This window comes from Amorphotheca resinae (genome assembly GCF_003019875.1).
Source record: "Amorphotheca resinae ATCC 22711 unplaced genomic scaffold M430scaffold_2, whole genome shotgun sequence".
NCBI classification, from domain to species: domain Eukaryota; kingdom Fungi; phylum Ascomycota; class Leotiomycetes; order Helotiales; family Amorphothecaceae; genus Amorphotheca; species Amorphotheca resinae.
The window spans coordinates 2,755,490-2,773,806 of NW_020194472.1; the positions used below are offsets into that span (position 1 = coordinate 2,755,490).

At 50.4% G+C, this 18,317-nt stretch overlaps 5 protein-coding genes across 5 annotated transcripts; 2 read left to right on the forward strand and 3 right to left on the reverse strand.

Moving 5' to 3' along the window:
* Positions 1–1,054: 1,054 nt before the first annotated feature.
* Positions 1,055–3,000, reverse strand: M430DRAFT_33426 (hypothetical protein). The gene is made up of 5 exons (XM_024866368.1): positions 2,685–3,000; positions 2,387–2,552; positions 1,912–2,305; positions 1,615–1,799; positions 1,055–1,554 (listed from the first exon to the last, which is right to left on the reverse strand). Exons 1-5 carry the CDS (start codon positions 2,844–2,846, stop codon positions 1,238–1,240), a joined length of 1,224 nt encoding a protein of 407 aa, XP_024724473.1. The 5' UTR covers positions 2,847–3,000; the 3' UTR covers positions 1,055–1,237.
* Positions 3,001–3,649: 649 nt separating this feature from the next.
* Positions 3,650–6,751, reverse strand: M430DRAFT_95349 (hypothetical protein; the record flags this gene model as incomplete). Its single annotated transcript, XM_024869886.1, has 3 exons — positions 3,650–5,678; positions 5,727–6,343; positions 6,389–6,751. 3 exons carry the CDS (start codon positions 6,749–6,751, stop codon positions 3,650–3,652), a joined length of 3,009 nt encoding a protein of 1,002 aa, XP_024724474.1.
* A 1,377-nt stretch (positions 6,752–8,128) lies between these two features.
* On the reverse strand, positions 8,129–13,871 carry M430DRAFT_134744 (hypothetical protein). The gene is made up of 6 exons (XM_024862374.1): positions 13,608–13,871; positions 13,118–13,544; positions 12,862–13,070; positions 10,093–12,810; positions 9,771–10,037; positions 8,129–9,720 (listed from the first exon to the last, which is right to left on the reverse strand). Exons 1-6 carry the CDS (start codon positions 13,683–13,685, stop codon positions 8,389–8,391), a joined length of 5,031 nt encoding a protein of 1,676 aa, XP_024724475.1. The 5' UTR covers positions 13,686–13,871; the 3' UTR covers positions 8,129–8,388.
* Positions 13,872–14,019: 148 nt separating this feature from the next.
* M430DRAFT_207869 (hypothetical protein) lies at positions 14,020–14,422 on the forward strand. Its single transcript, XM_024864368.1, has one exon. It carries the CDS (start codon positions 14,047–14,049, stop codon positions 14,275–14,277), a length of 231 nt encoding a protein of 76 aa, XP_024724476.1. The 5' UTR covers positions 14,020–14,046; the 3' UTR covers positions 14,278–14,422.
* Positions 14,423–16,490: 2,068 nt separating this feature from the next.
* On the forward strand, positions 16,491–18,311 carry M430DRAFT_116008 (hypothetical protein). Its single transcript, XM_024861615.1, has 4 exons — positions 16,491–16,954; positions 17,026–17,141; positions 17,193–17,277; positions 17,328–18,311. Exons 1-4 carry the CDS (start codon positions 16,597–16,599, stop codon positions 18,209–18,211), a joined length of 1,443 nt encoding a protein of 480 aa, XP_024724477.1. The 5' UTR covers positions 16,491–16,596; the 3' UTR covers positions 18,212–18,311.
* Positions 18,312–18,317: the final 6 nt, after the last annotated feature.

Sequence of the window (18,317 nt, forward strand, 5' to 3'; positions counted from 1 at the left end):
TACTGTACAGGTAACAAACAGAGGAAAAGGAAAAGTAAAAGTAAAGTAATTTCCCACTTGACTTCTTCTTCTTCTTGAATCTCTCTCAACCTCTCTCTCTTTCTTAGTTCTCAATCGATTTACAAATCAGGCCGTGAATCCCGTAACCAATCGTTCCTTGTAGCAAGTTGCTGAAGTCAGCCAGATCTTGTCAAGTCGTGCCCATCTTAAGCACTCATTCAAACTTCAAGCAACCCATCTCTACCTTATATATACCAGACAGCCGCCCCCCTCTCATATACCCTCCTCTTAAACAAAACTACCTATCTTTCCTATCCATACCTTCTCACTCACTCACATCACAGAAAAATCCAGCATCTGTTATCCTGTCGTTTAAATCATGATGTTGTTGTGTTTTTGCTGCTTTGGGCTCTAGGAATTCTTCTTCTTCTTGTTTTGCTAGTAGGCTTGGTTATAACTTATTGGGGGAAAATGAAGATAAGGGGCGTGTTGGGTTGGGTTGGGAGAGGTAAGATGATGATGAAGGGGAGGGGGGTTTGTGTTCTAGCTATATTGAAAAGACTACGGGTATTAATCAATCAATCAATCGATCAACCTCCCCCTTTTCATCAAAATCCAATCAACCAAAAGGAAGGAAGATCCATTAATCAGACGCCGTGCATAATACACGATGCCTTTTTCAGTCGCCTTGTTGCTAAGACGAATAAAAGAATCGAATCCACGATTTTCTAGATGAAATGCAATGTAAAATACCGTAATCTTATCATACCTTACGTGATTATATTTTAACCCCCACCTATAACAGACTCATGACTTCTTACAAAGTGGAGGGCTGGATTAGAATTAGAAGGAGGGATTGCGATATATGGATGATTTTTGGTATGAAGAACGTATGTATATCACGAATGATAGGTACGGTTCTTTGGACTTGTATTCTTTCTTTTATTCTTTCTTTTATTCTTTCTTTTATTCTTTCTTTCATTTATTTTCTGGGCTTGCTCGCTGGATGGCTACCAGATTCTTACCTAGGTACCTAAGGTAAGATACATAACATCCCGTGAGGATTTGAATCCCGTTCGTTACCTTTCTTTTCTATATATGTACAGTTTGCATATCCTCCCAAGAAAAAAAGCCAAAAAAAGAAGAAAAGCCAAAAGTTAGTTAATATACAAAACCGAAGGCTTTCTCTTCTGATGCCCACAGCACACCGCACAAAGCAAAGTCCCATCAAATCAAATCAAATCTCCTCCCTAACAACACACTCCTGCCTCCCCGGTAAACAAACCTGGTCTCTCCCCAGGCCCTTGAAAGCCGGTCCTTGCGGGCCCGCCGTCCACCTATGAAAGCCCTGCCAGGTCTCCTGACCCAATTTCTCATCAGCATACTCAGCATCACCCCATCTGCCCTCAAACCCCAACCAAGCCGTCTCCCCGAGCACACTCTCAAACTTTCCACTTTCTACTTCATACGTATAGAAATACGCGGCTAACGTCGGGTCCCATAAAGGTCCTAGTGATGTATGATCGTAGACGAGATTTGCCGGGATGGCATCACCTATAGGATGGGATGGTGGTTAGTTAGGGGGGGAGGGGGGGGGAGGAAAGGGGACCCAACTGGATGAGTGGAGATCGTGCTTCCCGGCTGTGGCATAGTTGGCGTGGGAGCCGCGCGCGCTGAAGGAGATGGGACGCACTCCGATCTTGGGGACCGTGGCGTAGGTATAGGCTGCGCCGTACTCATGTTGTGAGTACCAGACAGCTGAGGGGTGACCGTCCTTGAAGCGGATCATGTTGTGCTCCCTGTATTTGGCTTGCGTTAGCCCGGAGATGGGATGAGAGGAAAGAAAGGAAAAAAGGAGGAAAGGAGAGGAAAGGAAAGGGGAAGAGAGAAGAAAAGAAAAGAAGGACCAACCAGTCCCCCAAATGATCACCAATCACATGTCCATACACACTCGGGCCCCTATTAAAAGTATAAAAATACATATAAAAAGCATCCACGACGCCGTCCCCCTTCTCGACCACGACCACCGCGCAACTAACCGCCTTCTCCGTCCTTAACGTCTTGGCGTCCGGTTTCCTCCCCCGCAGGAATCGCGGCAGCTGCGTCACGTCCTCGGTCGATGTGAGGTAGATGTCGCCCGCGCTGCTGCGATTCACGCTATTCAGCACATCTAGGTTTCCCAGCGTGAGCGGGTCCGGCACGTCTCGCACGCGCGTGAAATTCACCTCGGGGTGCGTGTGCGCGATATGCGCTGCGAGATCACTGGGATGGAAGGCATCTTTCTTATCCAGGAAGACCAAGGGCGCTATATTTTGGATCCCAAATCAAAAATCAGCAACAGCGGACTATGGCACAGGATAGGAGAGAGCAAATCAATCAACAATACCATAAGTAAGCACAAACGCCGGAATCGCCGTGTCCTTCAAGCTCGCCGCCAGCTCGTCCGCCAGCGCTTGAGATTCCGGAGGCACCGCCGCGGGCACAGAATCCGCGTTCAGAAAACCAAGCCAGACCAGGATCGTGATGAAGATGCTCAGCACCAGGAGCATCAGCTGGGTCACGTGATATGCATGTCAGCCCGCAACTCCTCCATGTCTACGATTCTAGATATCTCGAGGGAGATATCTCGAGGGAGATAGAGAGAGAGAGAGAGAGAGAGAGAAAGGGGGATGATGATGACTGACCCTAATCCTCGACAAACCCGCCACGAACCCTCTCACCCATTTCAGGATCCCCCCTCCCGCCGCCTGACGCTCCACCTCTGCAGTACCGCGCGGCAGGAAAGCCGCGTTCTCCAGCTCGCCGAGCTCGACATCTTCTTCATCATCGCCGCCGCGTCGCTGCATCTTCTTCTTCTTCTTCTTCTTCTCCTACTGCACTATCCTACCAACGACGACAAGGTGGGGTTTCCGCAGAGAGATGGGATGCAGCGAGTGTCAAGACAGACAAGACCGAAGATGTCAAAATCTGATTATTTTTATTCGATTACGGACGCAGGGCCATCATCTAGGTAGGTAGGGACTGGGGACTCGACTCGCGGATCTTTCGGAATCCCCGCTTTTTTGCTTTATCGGAATCTTTGGCCTTTTGTCGCTTCTTCTTTAGCCAAGTTGTGGTTTTTCTAGAAAAAGAAAAGGGGGGAAGTTGATAAGATATCTATGTATGTATGTATATGAAGTACAGATATCAAACAGTGTCTTTACATATAAAAAAAGAGACATGATGCCTCGGTATCCCATTCCCCCCTTACTTACCCCTGAATACCCGATCGCGTGACGTCATTATCCTTTGTCCGCTTTACCTTCCGTTATCGGATTACTGGAGTTTAAACCCCTATCCCTCTCCCCTTTATCCTTCTCTCTGGTAAGCACAAGCACAAGCAGAAGCAGCCATATAATACCAATTAATCAATTAATCAGTCAGTTAATTAATTTAATCAATCAGTCATAGTATGTAAAGTCCAGAAAAGAGAATGCCAATCCCATCCTATAGAACCCATAACATTTCAAGGGCCCTTGATGTGGGAGCTCCATCCGCCCGGGTATTTAAAAAGAAAGTAAAAAACACACACACAAATCCTATTTTGTGAACCAGCCTGCTCGATCCCATATATTGCCCCCTTCTCCAGAAGTACTGAACGATTATTAGATTACAGACCTGCACTCGATTTCTCCACCGTGCTCGCTGAGCGCTTGCCCCAGCCCGCCCAGAAGCCGCCGCTGCTGGCGCCGGCGCTGGCGGGGGGTTTGTTCTCTATGTCCCGCTTGGCGGGCGGTACCAGACTCAGCGAAGAGTAGGGCGTGTTGCCCATCTGTATGCTCGGTCTTTGGCCTTCGCTGGGGCTCGGTGTCGACATCCCGAGTAGTTTCCTCAGGGCCTCGAGCTTGCCTTTCGCCTCCTCTGCCTCTTGCCTCGCCAGTGCTTCTGCCGTCTTCGCCTGCACCAATTCCAAGACGAGGGTATCGACATCTGCATCTTTCTTGTTATCGGTTTCCGAGGGGGCCGGCGAGGGTGGCGGCAGTGTGGGACTGGGACATTCGCTTTCCTTGTACATGATCGCAGCCGCATTCAGACTGGACGTGCGTTTGGTGAACATCGGCACATTCTTCTGGCTGCGGTTGCTTCCTGACCGTCCTAATTTCAGCTCCCTCAGCCCCCCACTGCTCACCACTTTTGGCGACGGCCACTCATCCTGGGTCGCAGAATCTGGGGTCGCCTGCGAACTTTTCCTCTCCTTGGACTTCAACTCCTGGATCACTTTCTCCAGTCTCTGCTTCTCGGTGTGCGCAGTGCGGATATGTGTATGCGCCTCCCGCAATTCTTCCCTCAAGGAAGCAGATTCCCGCGCAGATTCGGAGAGACGACGCGCATAGTCTTGTGATTTAGAGACCTCGATTATGAGTTGTTCTTTGGAACGGGCGAGTTCATCGCGGAGTTGAGATTTGGACTGTAGCATTGAAGAGCGGCGGTTGGAGATGGTGTCAGGTGAGAAGCGCTCTTCAACAACGCTGATGAGGTGTGATATGTCGTCCTCGGGCACCGGCGTCGAATTCTCTCTATCGGGATCCTCGTCTGGGACTGGTTCGACTTGTTCAGGCTGCGGGACAGCCTCTTCTGCCTCTTCTTCCGCCACTTGGTTGGTAGCTGTGACAGTTTCGAGACTATCTTCACTGTTCACCGTCTCGAGACTATCTTCGCTGTTCACTGTCTCCGAGCTACTCTTCTTCTTCAATCCATCAAGCAGCGACTTCACAGCCCGTCGATCCTCCTCACGCTCCTCCCTCTCCCTCTGGAGCTGCGTGGCAAGAATCGCGTGATCCCTCTGCATCTCACTCAGAGCCGTCAGCAAGTCTTCAATCTGGCCATGCAGGTTCTTGTCCTTGTTGGATTTCGGGGCGTGGGCGACCGGGAAGCTAACAGATTGTCCGCGGATCGAAGACTCGTCGGTGTTTGACGAATCGCGAGATGCACTCGTGGCCTCGGTGGAGGAGCTCAGAATGCTATCAGATCCACCACCCTCTATGGAGTTCATGGTTGAAGCAATACTTTGCTTGGACGGAGACCTCCGCATGAAGCTGACGGGCCGAGATGGCGCCACGAGGCTGGGACTGAGAGTTGCTGGTTTCATAGAAGTTGTTGGGCCAGCCCATAAACGGCCCAGGAATCGCTGGGCAGCGGATCCGATAGTTTCAGATATACTGGCCGCGTCTACAGCCATTGACTCATGGTAGCTAGCCTCTAAGACCTGTAAACTCTCGTTTGTGACAATTCCCGTGAGGCTGACAAAGTCATTGACAAACGAGTCGGCGTTGTAGTGATAGCAGTCCCAAAGACCCCTTGATAGGAGCAGTTGCATAACATCCTCAAATTCCGTGCACGCAATGATCTTCTCCTCATTCTTTCTCATCAGCGATAAGGCTACCCTCATGATTGTCACCGAAGCTCCCTCCGCAAAGATGACATCGTATATTCGGAATAGCATGGGCAATGGGCAGGTAACGGCAAAGAACGATAAGAACCATTGAGAGACGTAGGCGGGTTCGATTTGGAGAGCGTCAAGATGTGCGGAGAGGGTCGGCAGATGTTGTTTGAGCAACATGCGGAATTGATGGATGCGCACGTGTAGGCCAGATAAATCCGGTAGGAAGCAACTTCGAAGGTCGTAATGTTCCATAAGCCTGCATCTCATCAGCACATGTCCTATTCGATTTCGGCATGCAACTTACCGAACGAGGACGCAGAAGGCTTGCTTATCACCCATATGCATAAGGAGGGGTCCCACAAGGAATCCCAAGCCCTGACAATATCCAATCTTATGGTCATACAGGCTAAAACATTTCAATACCCTCGCCAGCATGCGTTGTCCATCACCGTCCGGATCACGGAACATCTCGACACCGGGGAAACTCCGTCCAATATCTTTGCCAATAATTCCTTCATATGGACTCGATTCCAAGCACAATTGATCGAACTGTTCTTCGAGAAGGGCATCCCTAGCCCCAGACATACTCTGCCACACGACCCCTCGCAGAGGCGGAGGAATGCCGTTCCTGATCTTCTTCGAGAGCAGTGTAGGCAGGCACTGCGCCGTCCTCGTATAATCCTGCACGAGGGCCGCCCAAAACTCCAGATCCGTCATGGGCGGAGCAGGAATCATGGAATATCTCAGTGCAGGTGGCGTAGGCCCATTGACCAGTCTCTTCAGGTGTTGTATGGAAGGCGGTCTTGATTTTGATCGCGCTCGCTGCTTCTCGAGTGATTGGACCTTCGTGAGACCGGATTTGGGATTCGTGGCTAGGAGGTTGTTTTCTTGCTCGAGTCTGGCGAGCAGCAGAGCCGTAGACTGAACTGTTAGTAGCGTTCAATGGGGAGGAGAGAGGGGTAGTACATCGTCGGATCCTTGATCTCTAGGTTCCTGCTCCTCGGTCTTTTCTAATTCTTCCCAATTGACACCATCAGGCCCCTCGTCAGAGGACTCACTGTCCCTCCGCAATCCGGCATCGTCAGGCGATTCTGCAAAGTCCGAGCCAGTGGGACTCGTCATCTCATTCCCATTCGGATCCCGCATCGTGATTGTCGGTGACTCTTGTATGTCTTCCAGCTCTCTCCTCGCATACTCTCCCGTTTCGTCAGGCTCCTCAACCTCTGTCAACACATTGTCTGCAAGCTGCGTATCGATCGTCAATGGCGTCTCCGACAACCGCACCGTGACCATCGAGTCGTGTGTCTTCCCCTCGCCTTCCCTCTCCATGTGCGTTCCCGGCCTGTGATCCAGGGCTTCCTGATGTTCCGGATCCATGATTTTCTGTATCTGGGAGTCGAATAGTCGAATAGTGCCCCCTCAATACCAATCAACAACAATTTCCCAAGCCGTTCAGTTGTCTTTCCACCTTTTCCAATCTGAAAACCTCCCAACACGTATCTGCGAATTCGAAATGTCAAGACCCTTCGGATAGATGTCCAAGACGCAAGATATCCAATTCCGCGGCTGCTTCAATCTGATCGTTCCTGGCGGGCGCCCTGTAGGTCGGAGGATGAGCGAGGATGCTGGACAAATGAATTGTATGTATGTAGCATGTAAGTATGTAATAATGAACGAGTGTGGAGGAGAGTGCCGGGACCCCCAAAAAGGCAACAAAACAATCCCCAAAAAAGAGTGGCAGCTGCCGGACCCAAGGGATGATCCAGACAAGCAAAAAGAAGGCGCTCCGGTGAAGCGTGGGTGAGAAAAAGGGAGAAAAGAGATGGCAAAGGAGGGGAGGAGGAAAGAAAGGGAAGAAATGATTGAATCGAGTGTGATTGAGACGAGACGACAGATGAGAGGAGGCGAGAGGAGACGAGAGAGGAGAGAGGGTGTGGATAGGGAGTGGATAGGCGGTGGATAGGCAAGTTCCTGCATCGGGATAAGTCCCACGGGCCGCGCTAGCCTGATGCGCTCCGTGCCTGAGTCTTCAGGGGGCCGGCCGCTGTGATTGGTTCGATTGGAGCGGGATCCCCCCCCTTTCTGCGCTTCACCCTTATATGTTGCCTTTCCTGTCCTGTCCTGTCTTGTCCTGTATCTACTCATGCTGCTGCGTGCCTTATCTTCATCCATGTCTCCTTCATTCTATATATTATATATAGCATAATCGATTCTCCATTCTCTCCCCTCCACAGATATCTCCCCTCAAACTCATGCCTCAGGCACGCTAAAACCCCTCTTACATAAGGCTCCGCGGCCTCGGCTCTTTCCGTCTTACTCGCGTCAACTCCACCACTCTCCACCGCCAACCTCAATTACCACAGCAACACCTCGCCATGTGCAGCACCCTAACAACTAAGAATATTGAATCTCTTATTGAATATTGGTCATCGTGCATCGCCCAACCGCTCTTTTTCTCTCTCTTCTCGAAACGAAAAAAGAAACTCCTCGCTCTTCTCTCTCCCTATTCCTCTGGAGAACGACTATGTAGATCCTTTGCTCGATGCGGTGGCACAGATGTGGCATTGGTATGGTCTTCTCCTCGTTGATCATCAGTAGTGATGGACAATGCCGATATCGATATCAGAAGGCTGCACCCGTTCTACCCTTGTTCGTACTGTAGTCGGCTTAGACCGAGATCCCCATTGCACGATAAGAGGGCAATGTGCGTCGACACCATTACATGCATGAACTCACCATCTCGAAGCGGATATACGTACACGTGACGGCTTAGTCTTGAGAAAAAGGACATATCTCTAAACATCAAAGCTGCGCGGCGCTCCCGAATAATATGTACACCTTGACTGCTTGCTCCCAATAACCACCAGAGAGGAAAAAACTGAATAAACAATATCCCGTAAAAACCCCCAGAGAACCCCCCAGCCCTAACCATGCCAAGAAACCGTAGAAGAATAACACGCTTTTCCTTAAAAACTCTCATCATAGTCATCCTCACTCTGCTCGTCCTCGACGACAGCTGAGATATCGTTATCATCCGCATCCATTTCGTCATCATCATCCGAGTCGATATAGACGGGCTTCTTCTTCTCCTGCGCCTTGGTGGCAGCTGCGCGCGCCGGTCGACCGCGTGCAGCCGGCTTGGGCGGCGGAGAATCATCGATATCCATCTCGTCATCCTCGTCGTCACTGAATGAATCCTTCGCTGCCTTCTTCTTGGTCTGCTTGGCTGCATATGCTTTGGCAGCAGGCGACAAGGCAGCAGGCTTCGGTGGAGCAGGGGCGGCCTTCTTCGCAGCGGCGGCGGGCTGCTTGGGCTTCGGCCCACGCTTGACCGGAGCCTTCACGGCTGAGGGCTTGGCGGCGGCCTTCTTTGCGACGGGCGCCAGTAGATCGTCATCATCATCCGACAAGAAGCTGTCGATGTTGTCTTTTGGTGCCGGGGCGGCTTTGTGTGGGGAGGACTTAGCCAGCATCTCGTAGTTGGTCTCATCCTCATCAGACAGGTCGAATGCCTTGCTGGCCTTCGGCTTAACGGTGGGTTTGGATGGGCCTGAGCTGCTGCTTGGTCTGTCGCCGTGGCTGGTGCTTGCACGTGACATGGCAAACAGAGAGACTCTTCCATTTGCTCCAGTTGTATCGGTGGCATCCCCACTGCTAATTCCCTTGACCATATCGCCTACATCTCCGAGGAACTTGCCATCATCGCTCTCGGATTCTTCGTCATATTCTTCGATCCACTTCTTGGGTGCAGCGGCTGCAGCGCGTTTGCTTCTACCATTCGATGGACCGGGCTGCTCGCTTGGCGCTCGAGAGGTCTCCTTGGACGGCTTCGTGGCCGCCAATGCAGCAAAGTCATCATCAGACATTCCAGAAAGCTCAGCTTCGTCGGCTCCGTCTGGTGAAGGAAGAGGCTTTGGCTTGGGCTTGGCCTGGAACATTTCGAGAAATCCTTTGTGGGGCTTCTGTTCGACCTTGGTGATGGCTTTAGCTTGCGAGGCCTTCGAGGCAGCCTTCGACTTGCTAGGGTTAAAGTCCTCATCTTCCTTCTTGACACGACTCTTGGTAGTGCGGCCGGCTCCAATCTTTCTCGACGCGCGGCGGCCCTTGGTGCGGATATCTTTTTCATACTCTGCATCCTCCTTCAATTGATTCTCCCATTCCTCGATGAATGCATCGAGGTCCTGGCACCACAGGTCCTTTTCGCTGAGCTTCAAGAGCGTATCGTGCTCTTCCTTCTTGTCGATCATTTGCTGCCTCAGCTTGTCTACACGTTCCTGCGTAAGAGACCAAATGGGCAACTGATAAACATCAGCAAGATTGTACACCAGACTCAAAGATAGTAACTTACTCCAAGCAGATAATCATAATCCCGCGCACCAGAATTGTCGTCACCGCTAGCCTCATCCTCGTTCTCAGCAACCTCCTCGGTCTCGCCAGCCTTCTTGGCGTCGCTAACTTTTGGGAAGGGCTCGTAGTCACGGGCGCGCAGCTCGGCGACAAGAACTGGCTTCTTTTTCTTGGAGACGACGAGCTTGTTGTCGATGATTTCGGTGACGAATCTGGCTTGGTTCTTCAGCTTGCGATACTCGGAGTCGATCTTCTTCAGTTGGTACGCCTGTATACGATTAGCAAAGTTTAAAAAGTTTAATCTGGCAGACAGTGGAGCTAACCTTTCGTTTTGTATACATGTTGAAGCGGTAGCCGTAATATTCCTCTAGAATATCTTCGACCTTGTCATATTTCCGAATCCTACCCTGAAGATCAAACGCAACGAGGTTCGAAGTCGCGATGGTCTTGTTTAGTTTGAATTTCTCAGCGAGGCCCTCAGAGACTGCTGCCTTCATGTGTTTCTCGTCCAACTGGATCACAAAGTGCACGTTCTTATGGTCGTTGAATTCCTTGTAGTCCTTGATGAATGAAGGAACCTTCTCAGCCTTGATGATTTCTTCAAGCTTCGCTTTGAAGTCATCGGTCCACGTACGGATGGGCAGTTCGGTGATTTCCACTTCATTATCTCCAACTTCGCGGATGATACCGTTGAATTTGTAGCGGTCTGGACCAGCTTCCTCAGGGGTACCTTTCCAGCCGCGGAACCATGGGATCATGGGCTGGAACGGCTCCTCACCCTCTTGCCCTGGCAAACGTCCCATGCGACGCTTCAGATTATTGACAACGTCCACCGGATGGTAGTTGGGGATTGAGGTACTCCATCCGGTTCCGATACCTTCTGCACCATTGATAAGAACCATTGGTACTACTGGGGCGTACACGACGGGCTCAATTTGACGGCCATCGTCAGTATTGTATTCGTAGATTGGTTCATCAAGGGCGGAGAAGACACGTCGGGCAAATGGTGACAGGCGGGTGAAGATGTAACGAGGGCTAGCAGCATCGCTGCCTCCAGCTAGTCTACTACCGAAGCTTCCACTCGGTTCAAGACAGTTTACGTTGTTGGAACCCACGAAATTCTGGGCAAGACCAATGATAGTCTGATTCATGGAGGCATCACCATGGTGATAAGCTGTGTTTTCGGAGATGTAACCGGCCAATTCAACAACTTTGGTGTCTCTGATGAGATTCCGCTTGAAACAGGCGTATATAACTTTACGCTGACCAGGCTTGAGACCATCGATGACTGAAGGGATAGAACGGAGATTGTCTGCCATGCTGAAGAGAATCAGCTCCTTGTTGACGAAATCATTGTACGTCAGAGTTTTTGTTGAATGATCCAGAAAGGTTCCAGGAGTGAAATTGCCCAGCCAATGTTTACGAGCATCAGCCTTCTTCTTCGAGAATGCAAGATCGAACAATTCCTCCTCCTCTGGCTTCATGACGTCGAATTCTCTTAAGTGATCATCTAGATTACCAAAATAGATCATTGCGTCTTCGGGCGAACTGGTACCCAACCCCTTGTAGTACTTGTGCTTCCAACCTTTGTCGTTTGCATGTCGTTCCTTCCATTCTTCATACTGAGGCATAGTGAAGAACGACTTGGTACTGAGAGGCTTCTTGGGGTTTGGACCCTTCCAGACCTTGACGATAGGTGTGATGAATTCTCGGAAGAAGTCAGGTAGCTTAAGCAAGCTGGGAAACTGCACTTGAAGGAAATTGATGAGTAGACCCTTGATGTGACTGCCATCATGATCCTGATCAGCCATGATCATGAGATGGCCATACCGAAGACCAGTCGCGTCTTTGTAGACCTGTTTGTGTTTCAACCCCAGAAACTGCTTGATGTTCTGGATTTCGGCGTTCTTTGATATCTGATCGATGGACGCGTCTCGTACATTGAGCAATTTGCCACGGAGCGGGAATACGCCGATACGGTCAGGATCGAGGATTGCTCGCCCCGCAACAGCCAGACCTTTGGCCGAGTCTCCCTCAGTCAGAATCAAGGTACACTCATGACCACGCTTAGTGCCAGCTAAATTGGCATCAACCAGCTTAGGGTTACTCATACGAGAGCGTCTGTTTCCATCGCTCTTAGCCAGTACCTGATCAGCCTTGGCCTGAGCGAAATCGAGGATGTTCTTTACTGCATCCGTTTGGCTAATTTTCTTCAAGAACTGATCCGTAAGAACACAGGTGCTACCAAACTGCTTTACTTTGGTAGTGAGTTGTTCCTTGGTCTGGGAAGTGAATGCTGGGTTGGTGATTAAGCAGTTGACGAACAGGAAGATATGGTTGCGAATTTGATTGGTCTTCAATGCTGCTCCTTTCTTGTTCTGCTTCTTGACCACTTCCATGAGCTTATCACAGATTTGGTCAGCGATATAGTTCACATGGGTACCGCCAGACGTGGTTGCAATCGAGTTGACAAAGGAGACTTGCTGAAAGGAGCCATCGGAAACAGCAAATCCGACCTCCCAACAGGAATGGGCCTTCGGATCTTCGATTATGACCGATGCAGATGCAGGCTCAGTACTGTCCTCGACGCCGCGTTCCTTCTTTATGGCACTCGCATACATGGTTATGTACTTCTTGAAGTCGAGCTTGATTTCAGAGCCATTGAGATAGACTCTAACACCTTTCACAGTTCCTGCCATATCGTAGACTCGACGCTTTACCAGGGCTTCAAAATCGTCATCAATTCCATTCATCTTGAATTTCTGGTAGTCGGGTGTAAAGGTCACTCTGGTAAAATCGGCCGACTTGCTTGAGGAGACTTTGGCCTTGCCAACCTTGCTCATATTATCAGTCCATGTTTGTTTGTATCTCTTGCCCCGCTTGGAGTCTTGGGTCTCGATTGTGAATTCAGTGCTGAAAATGTTGCAAAGCTTCGCTCCGTAACCATTTCGACCACCAGTAGTCTTCTGCTCGTTATCGTCGTAATTTGAACCCGTGAGGAGATGGCCGAAAATCATTTCAGGAATATATATGTTCTCTTTCTGCATGTCGAAGATTAGCAGTTGTTACTAAAAAGGCATTAGTGAACTTACAGCATGAATCTCCACTGGGATACCGGCCCCATCGTTCTCCACGCTGATCTGGCCTTTCTCCCTATCCACGACCACCTTAATGTATTTCATGCTGGGATCTTGCTGCTTATTATCGGCGGCATTGACCAGAATCTCGTCAAAGATCTTGTATAGACCCGGGACGAAGGTCACCTTACGTTGCTCCATCTGTGAAGTCTCAGAGTTGAAGACTAGAATCGGTTAGCAGATGCTACCAGCCAAAGTTCAGATAACTTACCCCACATCTGCTCAGTTGTCTGTTCAACTGATCCAATATACGTGTCGGGACGCTTGATAATGTGTTGAAGATGCGTAAGCTTTTGGTATTGGTCCGTCGCGCTCTTCTTCTTGGCAGGGCCCTTTTCCGAAGGACCATCTAGATTCATGCTTTCGTTCTCAACATCCTGAAGTGGTTTGGCCGCGGTACTCTTTTTCTCAGGAATTTTCTTTTGCTTCTTCGCACTGGGTGGTGTATTCGACAGAACTGAGTTGTCACCAAATGGGTCATCCTCGGATGGGGGGTCTTCGTCGTCGCTCTCGGGCTTGGCCCGCTTCTTGGTTGCTGGCTTAGCAGCCTTCAGGGTCGTTTGAATCATCTTCTTGGTGGTAGCCTTGGGGGCTTTTGGGGCCACAGCTTTCTTTACCGCAGGCTTTGCCTTGGGTTTCTGTGGGGCACACGTCAGTATGGAGTGGTCATGGCCCATTGAGTCTTTGAGCGGTGGGCTTACGGGTGCAGCGACGGGAGAGAAGGCATCAGAATCGCCATAGTCATCGAACACCGAATCGTCCATGGTCGAATCCTCCATAGCGAATAGAGTGGTGTGGTTTTGGCGGCGCGTCGCGCACGAGGTGGGGAGCGAAGGTGCACAGTGGATCGGGATCCAGTTCTCAATATCCCAATGTGCTCATTAAAGATCGACTGGGGTCAGCAGTTACGGGTTGATTAATCTCAACTCGTCAAGAATCGTGAGGTTGTTGTGCGACTGGCGTGTTGATCAAGTTTGTAAATACGGAGGTAAACACAAGGATTTACTTTTGTCGCGACCCGACCAACGGCGCTAATGATGGCGGCCTGCCAAACAAGGCATCAACACGAACGACGAAGCGGAGGGGCTCTGTATGAACGATCAGTACTACCACGTCCCAGACCTGTCATATTATCGAAAGATGAAGACTTCGTATTGGCAACTGATTGAAACAACCCACCGGGAAGCAGCTACGGTACTACTCCAGCTCTCAATTACTGGGGGAACGGTGTCACGGCGAGAGAGTTTCGACATCGTGGGAGCCATGAGCTATTCTTCCGACGTGAGAGATGCAGAGGCCCGTATCCGAACCTCCCGCAGTGTCCCACAGTCATCCCCAGATACTCTCCCTGGAGGAATAGAGGGGAGATAACTGGGTGCTCCACGCGTTCCTGGACTCTGAAACCTCAACGGCTGTCACGATTACTGCATTCGATGCCGGATTGAGGAGTTGGAGTTGCCGGCTTGTACGACTTCCTCTGCCCCTTTGGCCTCTGGCCTTCGAATGAGGATACTCCCTCGAGAGCTCAATCTCTGAACCCTCGCTGTGGCTGGAGCTTAGGTGGTCCAGGCCGCGGTATTCTATTCAACTGTCCCTCTGGATACAGGTCAAATATCACCCCTTATAATTACCTGCTCTATTTATATATCTTTATATATCTAGGCCCCCTTTTGGATCTTTTTCTCTTTAGGATCCTAGGCACCGGAGTCGCTGTGGCTTTGCAGAATGGGCATCATACTACGGAATTTCAATTGCTCTGAAACACTGAGTGAGGAGCAACTGAAGTCCTAAATAGCTCGTGGCTCTCTCAAGCTAGACGACCTCGAGTCCCGTCAAGAGAATGTCCCGCAACTTCAACCAATTCCGAGTTGCAGCTATTGTAAGCTAGCCTATCATGTGCCTGAAATGCCACACCTTGACACCATTCGCGGGAGCGTCCAACCTTCGTTTGTCGATGTGCATTGGCGAAACGTGGTTGGCCTGAATGACGCAAGGCGCCTGATGGAGTAAATGGGCAAGTGCAGATTTGGTTGATTTGAGTCGTACGCGCTGGCCATGGCTTGGAGACTGCGACTCGAGGACGGGCGACAAGTTGTCTCTCTGAATTCTGGTGGTTTAGTATGATCACTAGAAGAGCATCTCATCATCATTAATTCTGTTGAGGTAGTTTGTACCTTCACTTCCTTCTGGTATTTGTCTATAGCTGCTCTTTTATTTCATGCCATTTAGTTGCAGATCACACACTACAAGGGCTAGCCTTCCTCAATCCTCTTTCGCAGCCAGCTAGTGGCAGCCTCTCCTGAATCCGAGAATAGAAATACCGACCAAAATATCCCGCCATAAGCCTGCATGCATCCCGTGGCTTTACCATCATTTTGAAGTGACAGCTGCAGTCCCCGCATTAGTTGCGGCCGGGGAACATTCTCATCCATTTCTCGAAGGGCCGTAGAAGTTCTTTGAGGAGCTGGAGGAGAGATATGTGACGAGGACGGCTAGGAGCATGATGCTCCTGATCAGGGTCACGGCAGTTCCAAGTTCAAAGATTTGAATCATTAAGAGATATCTCCAAGACAAGATGTTGAGACGCGCTGTGAGCAATGTTCAGCTTTTGACGCATGGCGTACGATTTTCAGTTCAAGCTCTGGAATATTGATGTCCACGTGCATCGAGTCGAGGAATCTGTCTCTGAAGTCTGGTGCTAATTGCTATGACTTCTTTGTCTGTTCTCAAGATATGGCAGTCCATGACGGTAGCGTACCCGCGACTACTGCAGCCTCCCGTGCCAGGACTCCTCGCCAACAAGTGTGCCCAGCGATTTTATGCTCCCCTTTCAAACAAGCTCTGTTCCCGATCGGGCAGTAGCACGATATTTGTGGGTGTCAAACTTACATTCCAAGCCCTGCGAGACATATTTCGCTGTCACGCAGCCGGATTGCCATCTCCTCCATTCGGAAGCTCCGCGATAATCCGCAGTTGCTGGGGTCTAGTGAAACGTCTTGCCTCGGTCTTTGCTCTGGAATGCGTCTGCAGGCTGCTCGTTGGGTCTGTTAGCTCTCTGGTGACGGGCACGGGAGCGGAGAATCTCTCCAGAAGTATTTTACAAGTCTACAAGTCGTTTGGACCACACTATCTTGTCATCTCGGCTGTTGTCCATTCAAAGCATTGACCCCGCAAGAGACCAAATTCATAAGAAGTATCATCTCTCTTAGGTAGTCGGGGCACCAAGGACTCAGAGTACGTTTTCACAGGGTCTGCAGGTTTTGTGGTGGTCTCGTCCTCGATCTCAGAATAAGCGGTGGGCATGAGCAAACGGACGACCCATCTACCCCAGGTCGGTTCCCAGACACCGCCAACAAAGACCTTCCACACCGAGATCGCTGACAGTAAGGTAGCTAAGACACTCCAGTATTGCCTGGGACTGCAGGAGCCTGCGCCGCTAGCTGGTATCGAAAAAACGCTGAGGCTTAAGCTCGTTATCTGCCCATTTACCTCATAAGACCCCCGAAGGGTCTATTCCTGGAGATCTGTTTGCCAGCTCCAAAACACTAGTACTCTGCTCTCCTGTACCAGCTCATTATCGGCTTGGGTTGGTATACCCATTTTAGAATCTGTTCGTCACCGGAGAAAAATTTCGAACTTGCAGGTCCTAGAGGCATCGAGCTCCGCTCGAACTCTCCTATCCTCACCGCTATGTTTTCCGTAGCATCACTCCTCAACCCTGTTAAGCCAGAAGGGAGAGGGACACGACTGCCCTCAAGTCCCTCGTCGTCCGTCACAACATCGTCTTCTTATGGCAGCCCTCAATTGCCAACGCAGTCTTTCATCAAAAAGCAGAAGATGACTAAGGATGGTGCTATTTTTACCAAGGGTAAGATAAAGGGCGAAGTCAATTTTCCACCGTTTGAGCTTCTTGATGAGGAAACGATGCGCGAACTCAGAAGGTTTGAAATTTATCCTTTGGGCAAGGTACGGGAGTACTGCCGTCACATTCCATATAATAGTGAGAAGAAGAGCTTCTTAGAGAAGACAGGCCGAGAAAGCTTTGAGGGTATGTCCAGAATTACAATACGGAGGCATCCCTGTAGATAAGGGGTTGAACGTTGCTGATTCCGATTGCAGTCTTCCAATACACCTTCAAAGTTCCCGGAGACGATAAGGAGTACACCGTGATGTGGGATTATAACATTGGGCTCGTTCGCATCACCCCTTTTTTCAAGTGTTGCAAGTACTCAAAGGTCAAGAGTTCTCTCTGAATTTCAGTCGATTCTCAATTGACAATATATCAGACGACTCCCGCCAAAATGTTGAATATGAATCCCGGCCTGAAAGAGATAACCCATAGCATTACGGGTGGTGCTTTAGCAGCACAGGGTAATTTAGCACCGAGAGATGCTAACAGCAGTTGCTAACGCGAACACCAGGCTACTGGATGCCCTACTCCTGCGCCCGCGCGGTCTGCGCCACCTTTTGTTCTCATATCGCGGGAGCACTTATCCCGATCTTTGGTCCCAGATTTCCCTCCCAATGTGTTCCCCCCGAAGCTCCCGAGCACGGCCGAATGATCATCGACAACTCACTGGTCGTAGCTGCCACTGCAGAAGCTGAAACCTTCCGACAACAATACAGCAGCTTCACGCCCAAATCCACCCCACGAACCAGTTACTCGCCCCAACACTCCATTAAACATGAGCCCATGCGCGTGACGCCCCCTACCCTCGAGCGGAGACTACGCTTGAAGCGAACTTTCGGAGAGAGTCCATATGGTACATCCACAGACACGGATGTCGATGCAAATGGCAGCGAGACCAGTTCTGGAGACGGATACTTTTGCTCACCCGGAACGCCTGCCAGTCTTTCAAGCCTGTCGCATCAGTGGAACCGCAATATGATTTCCCATTCTGCCAATGCATGCATCAATATCTCGGGCCCAAAGCCGCTCACAGGACCTAACCCCTGGCTGAGTGCTATTCCGCGCTCTAGCGGCCTGCCGGATATGACCATGGCGGGAACATGGCGCAATAAGCGCCGAGTTGAGGAGGTAGATGCGGACGATGAGGGATATGATGGCGAGGAAAGTGCTGAGAGTGGTAGGGATGATAAGAGTGCTGACGAGGAGAAAACGAGTGATGGTGACGTTAGTATGAGTGGGAGTGGCGTTGGAGGTGCCGAAAAGAAGGCAGCGTGGCTTTTGATGAAGCTCAGTGTTAAGGATGGGGAGCGTGGCGGCGACATTCTAGGAGGGACTAAGGAGAAGGAAAGTGATGAGGCTCCAAGGGTTAAGAGAAGGAGGGCTACTAGTATGTGAATGTTGGGATAATAGTGAGAGATCAGATGGAGAGAGAATCATGAGATGGCTGTGAAGATTGTTGTTGATGACTGGGCGTAATGGGCAAGGAGGGAATCTGCTTCTG

Coding starts and splice junctions, on each gene's coding strand:
- M430DRAFT_33426 (XM_024866368.1), bottom strand. CDS start 2,846: ATGCAGCGACGCGGCGGCGATGATGAAGAAGATGTCGAGCTCGGCGAG. Junction 2,553..2,684: donor CGGGTTTGTCGAGGATTAGG/GTCAGTCATCAT, acceptor CACGTGACCCAG/CTGATGCTCCTGGTGCTGAG. Junction 2,306..2,386: donor GGCGTTTGTGCTTACTTATG/GTATTGTTGATT, acceptor TCCAAAATATAG/CGCCCTTGGTCTTCCTGGAT.
- M430DRAFT_134744 (XM_024862374.1), bottom strand. CDS start 13,685: ATGGAGGATTCGACCATGGACGATTCGGTGTTCGATGACTATGGCGAT. Junction 12,811..12,861: donor TCCCAGTGGAGATTCATGCT/GTAAGTTCACTA, acceptor TTCGACATGCAG/AAAGAGAACATATATATTCC. Junction 10,038..10,092: donor ACATGTATACAAAACGAAAG/GTTAGCTCCACT, acceptor AATCGTATACAG/GCGTACCAACTGAAGAAGAT.
- M430DRAFT_207869 (XM_024864368.1), top strand. CDS start 14,047: ATGAAGACTTCGTATTGGCAACTGATTGAAACAACCCACCGGGAAGCA.
- M430DRAFT_116008 (XM_024861615.1), top strand. CDS start 16,597: ATGTTTTCCGTAGCATCACTCCTCAACCCTGTTAAGCCAGAAGGGAGA. Junction 17,142..17,192: donor AGTGTTGCAAGTACTCAAAG/GTCAAGAGTTCT, acceptor ACAATATATCAG/ACGACTCCCGCCAAAATGTT. Junction 17,278..17,327: donor TGGTGCTTTAGCAGCACAGG/GTAATTTAGCAC, acceptor CGCGAACACCAG/GCTACTGGATGCCCTACTCC.